The 17588-nt window shown below is 29.6% G+C and overlaps 3 protein-coding genes across 4 annotated transcripts; all 3 read right to left on the reverse strand.

Moving 5' to 3' along the window:
* Positions 1 to 2900: 2900 nt before the first annotated feature.
* Positions 2901 to 4491, reverse strand: LOC140919642 (acyl-CoA--sterol O-acyltransferase 1-like). Its single transcript, XM_073366244.1, has one exon. The coding sequence runs from the start codon at positions 4357 to 4359 to the stop codon at positions 3208 to 3210; it is 1152 nt and encodes a 383-aa protein (XP_073222345.1). The 5' UTR covers positions 4360 to 4491; the 3' UTR covers positions 2901 to 3207.
* Positions 4492 to 4826: 335 nt separating this feature from the next.
* LOC101493450 (long-chain-alcohol O-fatty-acyltransferase-like) lies at positions 4827 to 5603 on the reverse strand. Its single transcript, XM_004486161.4, has one exon. The coding sequence runs from the start codon at positions 5457 to 5459 to the stop codon at positions 4827 to 4829; it is 633 nt and encodes a 210-aa protein (XP_004486218.3). The 5' UTR covers positions 5460 to 5603.
* Positions 5604 to 13257: 7654 nt separating this feature from the next.
* Positions 13258 to 16893, reverse strand: LOC101493771 (rho GDP-dissociation inhibitor 1). 2 transcript variants are annotated; one of them, XM_004486162.4, is made up of 5 exons: positions 16333 to 16893; positions 16175 to 16241; positions 15022 to 15240; positions 14667 to 14791; positions 13258 to 13553 (listed from the first exon to the last, which is right to left on the reverse strand). In XM_004486162.4, the coding sequence occupies exons 1-5, from the start codon at positions 16573 to 16575 to the stop codon at positions 13482 to 13484; spliced, it is 726 nt and encodes a 241-aa protein (XP_004486219.1). In that variant the 5' UTR covers positions 16576 to 16893; the 3' UTR covers positions 13258 to 13481. The 2 variants fall into 2 exon arrangements, with proteins under 2 accessions (XP_004486219.1, XP_073221102.1); XM_073365001.1 differs by having other exon boundaries at positions 13359 to 13553; positions 14672 to 14791; positions 16333 to 16847.
* Positions 16894 to 17588: the final 695 nt, after the last annotated feature.

Consider the following 17588-nt stretch of genomic DNA (forward strand, 5'->3'; position numbering starts at 1 on the left):
TTCTCATCAAAATTTCGGATTTCGCTGTCTACAAAGGTTTCTTCGCGAACCCTGATTCACCAACAAAATTAACTTTTACAAATATTCCACTGCAATTTATATCTCAACATCAAGGTTTTCATGTCATTACAATTGTAATATATATGTAATTGAGGATGCATTATCTACAACCAGTTTATGCAATTCAATATCAAGAATTGTGACACAACCACAATTTTAAAACTTTGTATAGTAGTATTATGTGTTGTATAATATCAATATTATCTCTATAGGTAAATCATGTATTCATGCTGTTAGACATCGATGAATATTGAATTGAGATTGAACTATTTACATAACATGTGGATTTTGACCTTTTTTTTTTTTTAGATTTTAAATACTGAACTTAGAATCTGGACTATTTGATTTTGATTCAATTGTCGCGTGAATGCAGAGTCTCTCAACTTTATGAAATTCATATCCTTAGTTGCCTGCCTTAGAAGTTTTGTACTTAAGGAAACTATAGTATATATTGATGTGGCCTAAATGAATTAAATTAAAAAACCTTAGTTGATTTTCAAATTATATGATAAATACAGAACAAGTGCAAGATCCATAAACTGTTTTGGATTTGCTTATGTATGTTAATACATAGTAGGAACATAGAAGTTTACTTTTTGGAACCAAAACAAGTAGTTAAGGTAATATAGAAAAGTACTGTGATAATTAGCTAGAGTAGAGATTTCTATAAGGGGCTAGCTAGTTAATGCAGCTACACTTGCATTTGGACATGCATCTCTTGCAATCAGAGAGTTTTGGGTAGCAAGTGTTGCAGTCACATTTGTTGATGCAGATGGCCCTTGAACCTCCATCCCATAAGCAACGAGCCATGCAGTGAAGGATTGACATGCAAGATGGACAACTTTTTCTCATCTGGAATACAATGCAGTCTTTGCATCCTCTGCCATATGTGGGTGGACAACCCATAGTAGGTGAAGCCAACAGTAACATAATCAAGGACAGTGCTTGGATTTGAATTGTCATTCTCTGCTTCTTTGCCTCCATGATGTTTTTCTCTTGTACAAGTACTGCTATTTTGTCTTCAAAAAATGTGGAGAAGAAGCTACTAATGATATGGTAATGGTGTATGGCTATAAGCCTATAACACTTGCACTAATTTCTTATTAGATCTACTCATGGCGTTGTGGAGGTGAGGAAGCATTTAATTTTGGCCTTGGTATTGAATGCCACATTTAATCTATGAAGCTCTGGCATAGCAGAACTCTCTTGGTTTGCACAATAATCTATCTCATTCCTATCAAGTCAAACTGAAATAATAGGAGTAAATGAAATACTAGTGTCAAAGGCGGCAAAACAGATACTCTTTGTCCTTAATTATAAGCAAAAAGTGTAGTACTAACATGTATTTGATTATTGGTCTGAAATATAAGCAAAAGTTAGCTGATCTGTTCATATTTAATGACATTGTTTTAAAAATATTTTTTCATTATTTTCTTAATATTATTAGAGATGTAAAATTTGTTATAAATTAGTTATTTTAGTTAAGTGTTATGTTACGAGTTAGTTATTTATTTATAAATTAGTTATTATAATTTGGTATATAAATTTTGTTATATCTACTATTGTAATCATCTTTTTCATTTGATTAAATACAAAAATTATCTTTTTTTTTATGCTTAATATCAATATTTTAGATATTCTATTAAATGTTGTAAGAGATGACCTTAATAATTAAGGGTAAGTTAATAATTAAGGATAAGATAGCCTTCAAATATGATTTTGTAACTTGCAAAAGAGAAATGCGTGTAATGAAGTTTTTTCTTGCTGGAATTTTTTTAATTTTATTTAAAAGAGAAGCAAAATAAGATGTTATTATGATGAACATAAATGTGATTATGTAATTGTGATAAGAGTAATATAAAGCAAAATTGAAGAAGAATAGGAACGCAAGAATCACAAGGAGTAGCATGGTTATTGGAGTTGGAAGTGATGGGGACTAAATTCTTGGATCGTAATGGGATCAATGTAAAAATAAAAGAATAACTATAACAATCTATAAAATGTTATCTATAAATTTGAGAGGGATAGCGGATTACATTTAATTGGCTCCATATAATTTTTCCATCTCTATCACGTGTTTGATTATGGTATTTTTCTTTTTTAACCTTTGCCCTCCTTGTAATAAAAAAAGAAAAAAAGACAATTTAATAAATGTGATTTGTATTTTACATCAAATTTGAAAAATGAATTGTATCGAACTGAATTAAAAATTTTAATGAAAGTAAATTTTGTATTTACAATAGTTTATTTTGAGAGTAATAAAAAAAAAAGAATATCTTTTAAAAATCAACTCTTTTATTAAATAAATCATCAAATTGATGATCACAGTCTCTTTGACATCGTAAATCACTCTCAAACACATACTTGACTCTATTCATATTTTAAAATAATTAATATTTCTATCAAAGGTTTTTCAGTTAGGTCCATCCACTTCGTGAGTTGACGACGTTAATTGCACTGATACATTAACTATCGCTTACTATCAAATTAGTCTTTTATCTTTATCTAAATTCAATCAAAATAGTTCCTACACAACTACCACTTACTATCAAATTAATCTATATCTTGCTTAAAATAAAATTAATTTCTATCTTTATTCAATTATATTAAAATAATCTCTGTTCAAATCAATGACACTAATTCAGTTGACATGGAAATAAACTTAATTCTACATTAATGCTACGACTTGAACTTGTTGGTTCTTAGTAGCAGAGCAACAAACTTGTTATCAAATTAATGAAAGTGAGAAGTCCATCAGCATAAATTATTCAAAACTGTAAAGCTTTGTATACCCAATACAAGATTATTATCCTAAAAACCAAATACAAAACAAGCACACCTTGGAAACAAAATATCAGGCCAAATAAGTAGCATTTCACTGATTTAAAGTGATTATTATTTAAATTCAAAAAATTAGAAGAAAAATGTTAATAAGGACAAAATAAATGAAAAAAAAGGTACCTTAACAACGACAAAATTAAGATTCAATAAACAAATTTATGTTTTATGGGAGAAGTGATTTTTGATTCACGCAAAAACAATTTTAATAACATTTGGATAAAAATAAAAATCAAATTTGATAGTAACTAGCGGATACCAATTTGATGGTTTATTTTAGGATCGATTCTCTGACATGAATGTCATCCACTATCCACGGGTACTTTCCTCGTAATAAAAGGCAACCCTTGCAACGTTCTTCACAAAGTCGGTCAAAGCAGTCAACTCTCTCGAAGCCTTATCATAAACGCGACACCGCACAAGTGCTGGAACAAACAACCACAACGCCGTATACAACACAAACACCACTGTGAGCAGCCACGACATCATCCTCGGCAACTTCAACTTCTCCCCAACAGCTTTTTTAATCCCAACTTGAACAGCCAAACACACCCCATGTAATATAAAAAAGCACGTTGCGTTCCACGAGGGTTCCCAAGCCTCCCACGTGCGCTTTTCCCTTTTAATGTAATAAAAAACAACCTCGTGCATCAAAGCCGACACGCTAAAAGTAGCGACAATCGCAGGTAGTGGGGCCCACTTTCTCCCAATCAAACGACAAAAAAATTTCACTGCGGGTTCGTATACGGTGGGGTGTAGTACGCGATTCACCGTAATATTCCACCTTTTCCCCCAAAAATCTTGAAGTGAAGTGCTTAGATATGGTTTGTCGAATTGTGGTTCGAGCTCAACACTCAGAATTTTTTTAGTGAATGTTGATGCTAACGCGAAAAAGAATTCAAGGCCAATATACATGTGTAATGTGTATAATAGCAATACAAATTTTGGATGAAAATTTTCTTTTTTAGCATAGAGAGGAATTAAAGAGGCTAATATGATAATCATTGTTGCATATCCATATCTAAGATTTGATGATTTGTTGTATTTTTTGGAAATTTGGGGAGATGGGTAATTTCGATTTTGGGATTTTGAAGGGTTATTGTTGTTGTCGGTGTGTGTATTAATATTATTATTGGGTTGGTTTTGGAATTTGATGGGGAGGCATGCAAGGGAAATGAAGTGAAGTAAAGAGAGAGGAGGGTTAGTTGAGAGAGGACCTTTGTTAAAGGAAAAGAGGAAGAGTTTGAAAGTGGAAAGCCAACCTAAGAAGAAAGAAGTGGGACCTCCAAGATGAATAGAAGTGAGTCTTAGAGGGAGGAGAAAGAGGAGAATTATGGCAGGGAAGATTGCTATGAGTCTTGGTGTGCCTTGAGATATTAGCTTGCCAATTGTGTGGCAATAGCACATCGTTGATGCAGCTACGCTCCATACCATGATGAAATTGTTAATTTCTGCATCCATTTTGATCTAAGATTCGTCCACCTTTTCCTTGTTTCTTTTCTGTTGCTTGGTTATGAGTGGAGTGCACTAGTGCAACGTGTGTGACCATCTTTTAACTACTAGTATTAATACACACACCAACAACAACAAACCAAACCAAACCAAATTAAGTGCTTTTTGTTTGGTTACTGCGACTCTTATATTTGGCCTTCCTAAATTTTTATATTTGAGTTTTTGTAAAATCAATTTTAAGAAACTACTTTCGGGTAGAAAATTTTAAAAATATTGTTTGACAATTCTATTTTAAGAAATTGTTTTAGAACATTCCAACGATGAACACTCAACATAAATTCTTTAAATAGAATCATATTTAACATATCACATTGAAAAGCAACTCATTCATTTTTTATTCGACTAAGTTCATTAAATAAGTTCTACAACTTTAAGTTATATATTAATATTTTATTTATATTTAATTTTATTACAATTTAAAATATTAATTTAAATATTTTAATTAGAATTTTTTTAGTGAATGTTGATGCTAACGCGAAAAAGAATTCAAGGCCAATATACATGTGTAATGTGTATAATAGCAATACAAATTTTGGATGAAAATTTTCTTTTTTAGCATAGAGAGGAATTAAAGAGGCTAATATGATAATCATTGTTGCATATCCATATCTAAGATTTGATGATTTGTTGTATTTTTTGGAAATTTGGGGAGATGGGTAATTTCGATTTTGGGATTTTGAAGGGTTATTGTTGTTGTCGGTGTGTGTATTAATATTATTATTGGGTTGGTTTTGGAATTTGATGGGGAGGCATGCAAGGGAAATGAAGTGAAGTAAAGAGAGAGGAGGGTTAGTTGAGAGAGGACCTTTGTTAAAGGAAAAGAGGAAGAGTTTGAAAGTGGAAAGCCAACCTAAGAAGAAAGAAGTGGGACCTCCAAGATGAATAGAAGTGAGTCTTAGAGGGAGGAGAAAGAGGAGAATTATGGCAGGGAAGATTGCTATGAGTCTTGGTGTGCCTTGAGATATTAGCTTGCCAATTGTGTGGCAATAGCACATCGTTGATGCAGCTACGCTCCATACCATGATGAAATTGTTAATTTCTGCATCCATTTTGATCTAAGATTCGTCCACCTTTTCCTTGTTTCTTTTCTGTTGCTTGGTTATGAGTGGAGTGCACTAGTGCAACGTGTGTGACCATCTTTTAACTACTAGTATTAATACACACACCAACAACAACAAACCAAACCAAACCAAATTAAGTGCTTTTTGTTTGGTTACTGCGACTCTTATATTTGGCCTTCCTAAATTTTTATATTTGAGTTTTTGTAAAATCAATTTTAAGAAACTACTTTCGGGTAGAAAATTTTAAAAATATTGTTTGACAATTCTATTTTAAGAAATTGTTTTAGAACATTCCAACGATGAACACTCAACATAAATTCTTTAAATAGAATCATATTTAACATATCACATTGAAAAGCAACTCATTCATTTTTTATTCGACTAAGTTCATTAAATAAGTTCTACAACTTTAAGTTATATATTAATATTTTATTTATATTTAATTTTATTACAATTTAAAATATTAATTTAAATATTTTAATTATAATAATATTATAATACTATTTATTTTTATTTAAAATAAATTAAACTTAAATTTTTATAACAATAAAAAAAAATATAACAATCATAATATTATTATTATTAATAAATTAAAAAGAAGTTAACTGTCATAAATTAATTAAAAAAAGATAATGATCATAAATTTATTTATTATTAATAAATTAATAAAAATATAACGGTTATAATTTTATTATTATTAAATTAGGAAAGTGTCGTTCATTACCGTGACACCTTGACACAACTCCAACAATGAACTTCTCAAAAACTAAATTTTATGTAACTGAGGAACGCATTAGAGACGAGAAAAAGAAAAAAAAAATATTTGATTAGTTGTTTCTAAAATATATTTTAATTTAAATCTTAAAAAACTTTTAGAACAAAAGTTACATTAAAGTAATAAAAATTGAAGCAACGCATAATGTATAATATAAAAAAAATTGATGATTTATGTTTGAAATATATGAAAAATCAAAAAGATATTAAATTAAACACATAAGTGTTATTAACAAAATTAAAACTAACAAAATAATTTATTAAAACAATATCTCATACTAATACAACATAAACAAGTATTAAAGTTTATATATGCATCTTCTTTTGATTTTGAATAAGAAAATTCAAAATTTGATCTGGTTTGAGCAATTGTCACTAAATAAGATCCAAACAAATACAATAATATTTAATTTTATCTATTTTCGATTATTTGAATTACTTTGTGATTTTTATTTATATCGATTTGAATTTAAACACACCTATCGTGAACATCACCTTCTTCCGTCTAATTGTGTATATATTGCTGGAAAAAAAATAGAGATACCTATCTTTATAGTATAAAATATTTTTTTCATTGCATATAAATAGTCAAACAAAAAATACAATTTCACGTAGTAACAACAATTTACAAAAAATTAAATACGAAACAAATACAATTTTTAACGTGGATCTAGTACAATAAAAAACTTTCACTATAATAATATGATTTTCCTAGTAACATTGGGGACCATTAAACAACAAGTGGAAAACAAACAAATAACAAACAACATTCCACTAAAGTGAGTATTTCAAAGTAACTCTCAAAGAAGATAAAACTATTAAACAATGTATTTTAAAAGAACAAACTCAATTATAAAAATAATATACTAAAATTGTAGATCAAACGAAGCAAATTTACTTCACACTTATTACCACCACTGAAAAACAATTTATTTCCTTCATCTCGTCTTGTTTCTGCGGTGCAGCTTTTATTCCTTTTTCCTTCTGTTTGTGCGACTTTAATCTCTCTCTTGTTGTTTTTGACTTAGAATTAATAATCTTTTTTCTTTTTCGCATAGGTTGCTCAATAAATAGACATATTCTTTTTTTCCCCTTTTTTTTCTTTAATAATAATAATAGTAAAAATTGGTGGGTTCCACTTGGAGAGTGAACTCACCCAACAAATCTTCCCCTCACGACTCAAGTGGAAAAGTATTATTCAACTATGTCAGCCTTCTTTTTACAACATATTATCTTCGATACATGTAAGACATTCTTCATCATATCTAAACCATTTTCGTTGGTATGAATCTTTTCAATTAAAAATAACTTTATTTCTAGTGCATCTCGTATCCAATGATACCGCACCTCAATATATTTCGACTTGACATGAAAAGTCAAATTCTTGTTGAGATGAATCACACTCTGACTGTCAAAGAATAACATACTCTTGTGTTGCTTGAGACCTAAATCATGTAAGAATTTATTCATCAACTAGAGTCCTTTGGAAGTTTCAGTTGTTGAAATGTAATGAGCTTCAATAGTAGATAAAGCAACACACTTTTGTAACCTTGATTGCCAAAACACATCTCCTCCTGCAAACGTCATCATATAGCCAGAAGTAGATTTTCTAGAATCAAACTCATTTGCCATATTTGCATCTGTGTAACCATCCAACATAGGTTCACCACCTCCATAACTTAAACACACTTTGGAAGTGCCTATGAGGTATATAAGAATCCAAGAATCCACTTCACTGCTTGCAAATGATTTTACAGGATTAGAGATAAACCGACTGAGCAATATATGACCTTGTGCATACCATAACATACACCAAACTACCAATTGCGGATGCATAAGGAACATTTTTCATATCTTCTTTATCTTTCTCACTTGTAGGACATTGATTAGAGTTCAATTTGAAATGAGTAGCAAGTGGAGTACTAACATGTATGTAATTGCTCATGTTAAACCTCTCTAACTTCTTCTCAATGTAATTGTGTTGAGACAACAACAATTTATCATTCTTCTTGTCACAAGTAATTCTCAAGCTCCTAATTTGTTTTGCAGGACCCAAGTTTTTCATTGCAAAAGACTTGTTCAGATATTTCTTTAGAGATTTAATCTTCTTAGTGTCATGGCCAACAATCAACATGTCATTAACATATAACAAGAGGATAATATAATCACCATCAAAGAATTTCTTTGCAAGCACGCCATGGTCATAATTAGTTTTACCGTACCCATATTTCTACATGAAAGAATCAAATTTCTTGTACCATTGTCGAGGTGTTTGTTTGAGCCCACAGAAGCTTTCACATAAAGTTTTCAAACTTTTAGGTTCAAACTAGTTGTTATCCCAAACACAACTCGAATAGAGGACATCGTCACCACACGTGAAAAATTTCTTCAAAGTCAATACCTTTTTTCTGATTAAAATCTTTCACAACCAATCTTGCTTTGTATTTTAGTTGAGAACTATTCTCTCCTGCTTTATCTTGTATACCTATTTGTTCTTGAATGTTTTTCTGCCATTAGACAACTTTACCAACTCAAATGTATGATTCTCATGCAAGGAATTCGTCACTTCTTGCATGGCCTTCAATTACTTATCTTTACAAACATTGTTAATAGCATATTGGTTGTACTTTGACTCTCCATCATCAATTATCATCACATACTCATGTGAAGGGTATCTATGAGAAAGTTTACGTTCTCTAGTAGATCTTCTCAACTAAAACTCAAATGGTGGCTCAGTTGGAACCTGCTCATCATATTGAGGTACATGATCATCAATTACATTCTCATCATTTACATGTATATTTTCCCCATCAACAAAAGTTTCTAAGAGGGGCTTAGGCACAACATCAATATAACTTCTGGAATTTGATTTGTTTCTCAAATTTATCAAAATCTTCAATAGTCTGGTCTTTAAGAAATATCACATCTCAACTTTTCATTATTTTCTTGTCAATCGGATCCCACAATCTATAACCAAATTCTTCACCACGTTAACCGATGAACATATGTTATTTGGATTTACTATAAAGCTTGGACCTCTCATCTCTTGGAACATGAACAAAACATCTGCAACCAAACACTCTCAAATGACGATAAGAGATATATTTCTCCGTCCACAATCTATTTGGAAAATCACCATCAAATGGAATATAAGGAGAAAAATTGATCAAATTCACTACAGTTTTCATTGTTTCACCCTAAAAGGATTTCGATAATTTTTCATGAGAAAACATACATATGATTCTATCATTAATCATACGGTTTATTATCTCTGCAACACCATTATTATTTTTTTCTAATGAGTGATTCATCATGTAATAAATAAAATATGCGCCAGAAAATGACATAATATTTTTTTTTTTTGTAAAAGAACGTACTACAATTTACTAAAATATTATTTGTTTATTTGCAAAATTAATATTCCAATTGTTAGATCAATGTTTTTTTACACTCTAAAATAAATTAAATTCTCTTTAAGTGAAATTCCAGAGGAACAAGGTTGATTGAAATTAACTACGATTCAATTATTTTTTAGAGAAAGAAAACTCACTTCCTCGTTTCTATTTAAAGTTAACGATGAAAAGTAAATAACTTTACAATGTACCCCATCGGTTTTATTAATATAAAATATTATTTCTAAGTAAAAATTCCCTTTTTCCACGCGCATGAACCAAACAAACATTATTCATGCAACTCTTTGAGATCATTAGTACCTAAATATTGGTGTAAAGAGTCAGTCCATCCCACGGTAAAAATTAAACTAAATAATAAGTTATATAAATATAACATCTTTTTGTAATAAAAGATTTAAAGAAATTGATTTTTCTGAATAATTCACAAAGATGTATCAAGTCATAAAATGTACATAAATAATTCAAGTACTAACTCACCTAAAACACATAATTAGATTAAAATAAAAATAACAATACAATGTATGCAAATTATGCATGCTCCTAAAAATATATGATCCAAATATAACCAACCACTAAGGTGTCCTCACAGAAGTCACACATATCAATTGAGAAAATTAAACCAGCCACTAAGACATCCACAAAGATGCATGTGATATATCATGAAATGATAATGATGCTCAAATAATACATGTCATCATCCACTTAGGTAACTAAAAGGTAAAATGTTTAAAATACAAATCACCGCCCACTTAAGCAACCACAAAGATAAAAGGTTCATAATAGAAATCATCAGTCACTTAAGCAACCACAAAGAGAACAATGTTCAACACATAAATCATCAACCACTTAGGCAACCATAAAGAGAACAGTGTTCAAAACACAAATCACCACCCACTTAGGCAATCACAAAAGTAAAATATTCAAGATTAAATTTTAATCACATGTGATTTATATTCTCATGGATGCTCAAAATCAAGAATCAGTCATTTTGCTATCCCAAATATAGAACAGATATACACGTGAATAAATATCTCAAAATCACAGTTTTCATTCTATAAACTATAAAATTAGATTAACGACATGTTATTGATAGACATTAAAACTTAAATCACGAATAACACATACAAATAATTTTTTTATTTATTTCTTCTACTATAAAATATCTCCCATTATTAGCCATTTAAGTATACAAATCAAATTTTACAATAAACACATATAAATAATCAACTTAATCATGTTATCATAGTTAAAAATTGAAACTTTTAATCAATTCTCTCAAGACTCAGGTAGTGTTAATAAAAATCAAAACATTAAAATTAAATAGCACAAAAATCGAAACTTTAAATTAAATGCATCCTAACAACACATATTACTCATGATATCATAATAAAAGTCATAAGTTTATAATTAAACACACCAAAACAACGGCAAAATTGCAACTTTACATTAAACATTTTCACAACAAATATATTTATCATATTATGATAATAAAAATATAATTTTATAATTAAGTTGATCAAGACAAACATATTTCTCAAAAAATCAAAACATTATAGTTAAATTATTTAAGAGAAACATAAAATCAACATTTTTCTTTTACAACATAAAGGCATCATATCAATATCTTCCAAACCACTAATTAATATCTAGCCTAACTTTACATTGGGAAAAACTCTTACCTTAGGCATTTTCTTTCTTAACACTTCTAAATTTCCACAAGAAATAGCTCACGAGGCGAGGATGAATTCAACGGGGAGAGATAATTGGACTTACTTAACAAACGTAGAAAATAATTTTGGAAGTGTGAGAGTGATGAATGGGTGTGAGAGCAAGAAAGCATAAGGGAAATGTATGAACAAAGGAAGGAGTCGCGAGATTGTTAAAATAATGAGATTTTAATAACTATTTATGTTGCAATATTATCATTGTTTCTTTGTCTAAAATTAAAGTGCACTTAATTCTAAAATTAGGTCAAAATTACTTTTTTTGTTGTTACAAAGTCAATTGAAATCATATGTATTTATGTGTATGAGTTAATTAGGATTAAATAATAGAGTTCATCATATATTACATATATAGATTAATCTAAATTAATATAAGACAATATAATATAAAATTTATACCATTTAAATTTAAAAGATGATTTACCACTACAAGTCACGCATAAAAATACTAATAATTAAATCATAGTTTCTAATTGTTTAACCAAATTAATAAATTATATGGTGTCACATCATCCATATTAATTTTTTTCTAATAATTATGAAACCAAAAATAGTCAAGAATTATCTTTTTTTTTTAGAAAATTAAAATGAAATTATTATCTTGATTTAAGAGAGAAGAAGACGTGATATATAACAAAGGCAAAAGTCTGTTTTTTTTTTGTCCTCTTTTCATTGCACAAAAGATAAAACTGATTAAGTTTATAACCTTCATTTCAAAAAGGAATTAAAGTGAGGGAGGAGAGAGAAGTGGTGCTTCAAGAACGAGGAAATGTAGATTCTCTTCGCTCTTAATTGATTGAAACAAACACGTAAAGTCAACGTTATCTCAAGACAACACCATTGATTGTATTAAAATCTTATCAAATCATTTTTTTTAATACTAAAGATAAGATAGATGAACCAAAATATTTTCAAGCAAGAAAACTCGTACATAAGGGCTAAATCTTCCTAACTCTACTATCTTCTAGGTCAAATACTTCAACTAAAATAAAACTAACAAACAATATAACTTCTAATTAATTAAATAATTCAACTAATTATTTTATCAACTAAGCTAAATCAAGGAAGACAAAAAATATCACTGCAAGTAATGCATAACAAAATAAAACTAACATATTTAACACATCGATTTCATGATTATCGAAATTAATCAAATAAACAAAATATGCAATAGTATAATTAGAAAATAAGCATGACATAAATCATTATTATATCATTGTCACACAAAAATAATTAAATAAAAACAAATATTATAATTATTCAGTCGTTCTCATGTAATTATCACACAAAAATAATTAAATAAAACAAAAGTTATAATTATTCAGATAAAATACATAGTGATAAAATTTAATTTAATTTTTATACATAAAATAAATTATTAATTAAATAATGGAGAATTTTAAATAAAAATAAGATATTAAAAAAAAAACCGAAAAAATACTTCTCATAATAACGTAAATTGTCATTAATGACAAGTGCAATAGGTCCGCCTTTCTGCTTTTTTTCAAAACTATTTTGTTATTTTTTTGAAAAACAAAACCAATAGAGTGTGACAATCGAAAAACAAAACTACTTTGAGCTATTTTGTTATTGTCCAAAACCAATAAAATACAACAATTTTTAAAATTACCTTTGTAAAATAGGTTTATCAAAGAACCTTTTTTAGTTTCTAAATTTTAAAAATTAAAAAGAATTTTTGAAAAGAAAATCAAACAGGCCCTTAATATCTTATTTTTTCTCTATTTTTTTATAAAAAAAAAGTGGTCAATAAAGTGTATATAAAACATTTTCAAAAGTAGAAAACCACGTCTAGAAAGGAGCATAGTTGTGCAAGCAAAGAGGCAAAACAAAACTCAAATTTATTGACAAAAACTATTATCTATGAAATGAATACCACCAATTTCATATATCCCTCAACTCAAAATCCTCTCATCATTGTTAAGATTATACTGGTCTCGGACAGGATTAGAAATAAATACAATAAACAATGAAAAATAAGCAAGTAAACACTGAAGGAGAATTCAGCACAAATAACAATGATTAGGGATTAAACATAGATCACATCAATGTACTCAAATTCATCAGCTGAGTACTCCCTCCTACAGCCAGTCCTTTCTGATATCAAAAGTGTAGTTGATCTCCAAGTAGCACTTGTTATCATCATCAACAAACTGAAACAATCACAAACCACACTTAGTATGTGACAGATGAAGTGATAAGGAGGTTTCACTATCAGCAAATTATTAATAATATTAACAATACTAATTATACAATACTAATTATTAACATTAGCCGTAGCAAAAAAAAATGACAAATGGAGTATCTTAATTACCAAAGTAAATGCTTTATTACAATTCTATATATTCCCTTCGTCCCACAACGAGTGACTCAATTGACCATTTTACACGTATTAAGAAAAATATATAAATGAAAGAGAGAATACTATTTTTATTAAGTATTGGTACATTCACCATTACAATTAATGAAAAGTGAAAAACTTAGAATCGGAAGTGGTGTATGTATATTGAAAAATGGCCGTTCATTTTGTAGAAAGGAGGGAGTAAGGAATTGAAGTATAATGACTTGTAAAGGAAAAGATTATTCAACTTTCAAAAAAAGTGGTTGAAGCTTGAAGGTGTGCACGTGAAGTCCAGCACCAAATTTGTTACAACATTTATTGAATTCATTGATGGACTGATAGATGTAAAATAGTAAGCATTAATTCAGCTTCACTTTGCTTTCCAAAACAAGTAAAGATATGGAAGCAGATAAGATTCCATCTCAGTATTACTAACTCTTTTTCCTTAACCTATAGCAGCTGGCAAGTGAAACTCGTGAAAGCACCATGATAGGTGTAGGCCTCCACAACATTCATATTTATTGCAATCAATGTTTCATGAAAAGCATGAAGATAGTAAATGCACAAAATATACTTTTCTCCAAATATATCCTTAAATAATGTGTTTGAATCCTTGTAGTATGGTGTTACAGCTGTAGATGATTCCGATCTCTAGTTAACACTACTAAATATCTTGAGAGATAAGAAGTCAGAGTTGAACATATCAACATGCAAAAGGGGATTTTATGAACATCTATACATGAAATAGACACAAATATACTACTACCTACTAGACACTATTACTATTTTGGTATATGTAAAAAAATTGCAAAAGAAGTTTATAATACTAATAAGAGACAGAGGTGGTGTACCTTTGTCTTAACTCAATTTCAAACAGTGTATGCAGCTAGCAATAACTCTTCATAATTCAGTTTTAAAATTGTACCTTACTTTTAGCTGTATATGCCCCTCTAGCAAATAATCCAGATGGTGTTGTCTCTTCAGGCATCTCATGAGCATAAGTCTCAGTTTGAGGGCTGAATGTTCCAATCATTTCTTTACAGCTATCAACTGTAACAATTTTAAACAAACAAGATTCAACAATAAGGACATGTTTGAAATCGGTTTCTCTGTTGCTGTATGGTGCAACAGCTGTACTGATCGTTAAATTTAGAGAGAAAAAGTTATCTTTTTAATCTAACAATCTCCACAGCTGTTGCACCGTACGACATCTGTAGAGGACTGAACAAGTTGATGGTTTGACATGATTTGATTTCGAGAGGAAGATTCGTATGAGTTACCTTTGATACCAGTTTTCCACACAGTGTTGGTGTATTTGAGACCTGAAACAATGTTATGATTGACTTGGAAAGTGAACATCAACCTGTAACGGCTACCTTCTTTCAAAGTAAACCATAAACCCTTTGGATTTCCATCTTCTGGTACTGGAAGAACAATATCAGGTCTACCAGCAGCTTTGATGGCAAGGCTAAGGATCTTCACTTCTGGCTCCAGAGTTTCTAAATTACTCATAATAATACATGCCACAAGTTAGGTCTAGGTCTAATAAAAGAAGATCCAAAACCAATAGATTTTTTCATTAGGCCTAGTTACAAGCAGTGCTGTCATTTGCTGATCGCGGAAAATAGTGACTATAGCGGCGCTACAGCTGTTATAACGCTGCTATATGCTATCACGACGGAATTTGAAAAATACATTAGCGTAGTGACTGTATGTTATTTAGTATATACTGTTTTCAAATTCTGTTACGCTACAGCAGCGCCGCGACAACTCTCCATAACATATTGTAGGGGAAACAACTGATTTGTTAAAATTACGCCATGTTATAGTGTTTTAGCGATGTTATAGCTGCTATTTGACAACACAGGTAACAAGGCAAGAAACAATGGAATGGTTTATGATTCAATTGATAATTGGAATTACAAAATAAAATAATGCAACAAATTTTCCCTATTTCAAATTTGGTCAGTTATCTGTATAAACAACATAATTAAAAGGAAAAACCAACAACACTAGAAGATTGTTTAATACATTTGCAATTACCAGATAATTAATGATACAGAAATTGTAGAATTTGTAAAGGTAACAATTAAAATAACATACTCATGCCTTCAAAAAATGATGCAGATTGCTTGATTTCTTTTTCTTTTTTTCTTTTATTTAAAATCCATGACCACTTGATAATTAATTCAATTTTGACAAAATGACATTTATTTAGTTTTAGATTGATTTAAAATCTCCAAAGAATTCACAGTATTAATTGAACTTTAGCTCATTTTGTAGCCAGCAATGCAGAAGTGCAATACAAAGAATTAACAGATATCACAAAATTTGAGACAGAAAGAGAGAAATTAACATAACATAAATTGAAAACCAAACAACCAATTTGATTTTTTTTTTCAAACGGTACCAAATGAAGAAGCAATTAATTACCTCCAACAGCATTGATGTCAACACTTCCAAGAAGCTGCTCCTTCCACCTCCTCAAGCTCTCATCATCCTAATCTCCCAAAACACAAACCAAACAATGGTTGAAAAAAGACACATTTATTTATTATGAAAGACAAAGAAAACACAAGAAGAAAAAGAACCTTATCCTTTTCAAGTTGTTCCTTTAAGGTGCATTGAGGACCCAATTCAATCTTCCTATCATCATCATCATCTTCATCTTCAGTTGCAGCAACAGAACTCTCACTCATGTATCTGCTAAGAGTACCTCCTTCTTCATCACCACTTTCTTCAACCTTAGAGGTATCTTCTTCATTGCTTTTAACATTGTCATCAAAACCCATTTTTTCAGAATTCGAAACCACTCCTCCAATGGTCAAAGACATCAACAAACCATCAACGAGAAAGAAAAAAAAAGAAGAAACGTGACACAAAAGTTAAAGAAGAAACAAAAACAAAAACGACCCACTTGGTAGAATCTTGCGCAAAACGAGAATGACAAAAGAAAAAGGATATCTTGGGTGAAAGAATCCGAAAAAGGTGAAAAAGAAGAGGGAATAGAAAAATGGTTGCAGCAAGAAAAGACGCAAAGAGAGAGAGAAGGGTTGTGTTGTTGTTTTTGGGAAAAGAAGAGAGAAGAAGGAAACGGTCGTGTGGTGATCCGAAACAGAGGAAAATTGAATGGTCAAAGAGAGAGAGAGTTCGTAAACTCTCATGTTATGTTACATATAATACAACATAAGACCAAGATATGAGGAAAGCTTTTTTTTTTTTAATTTTTTTTTTAAGTCTTTTAAATAACGTGATACAAAATATATAATGCATATTTTAGGATAAAATAAAAAATAATTTATAAGCTAATAATTTTTTTTATAAATAAGATGACGTAAATTATATTGATTTAATATATAATACATATATATTTTTTATCTTTTTATTTTTGTCCAAGAATCCGAATGATTTAAGTTATTATATTAACGGTAGAGAACTACCATTTTTATTGAATTATTATGATGAAGCACAAAACATTTTTACTATGAAAAAATCTGTAGAGGGCAAGAAGGCAGTTCTATAATTTCACGGTTTACGAACAAATTTGTAAAGAAATGAAGTTTGAAACTTTCTTTGCAGTTTAAGGAAGAGGAAAAAAGTTTTCTCCTCCTCCAAATGAGAGAAGTGCTTTCTCTCGTCCTGTCTTTCTCTTTTGTATCTCTCTCAAAACAAATAAGAGTCTACAATTTACAATAATATATATTAATTATTATGTTTTAAAAAAAAAATTAAGATATATGAAGATGCCTCAATCCAACATAAAAGATGCTTTATGAATCACTAAACATATATCAAGAGATGAAAAATGTCAACAAATGCTTTAAAACATTTGTTAAGCCATCAAAAA

Source organism: Cicer arietinum, chromosome 1, assembly GCF_000331145.2.
Source record: "Cicer arietinum cultivar CDC Frontier isolate Library 1 chromosome 1, Cicar.CDCFrontier_v2.0, whole genome shotgun sequence".
Taxonomy (NCBI): Eukaryota; Viridiplantae; Streptophyta; class Magnoliopsida; order Fabales; family Fabaceae; genus Cicer; species Cicer arietinum.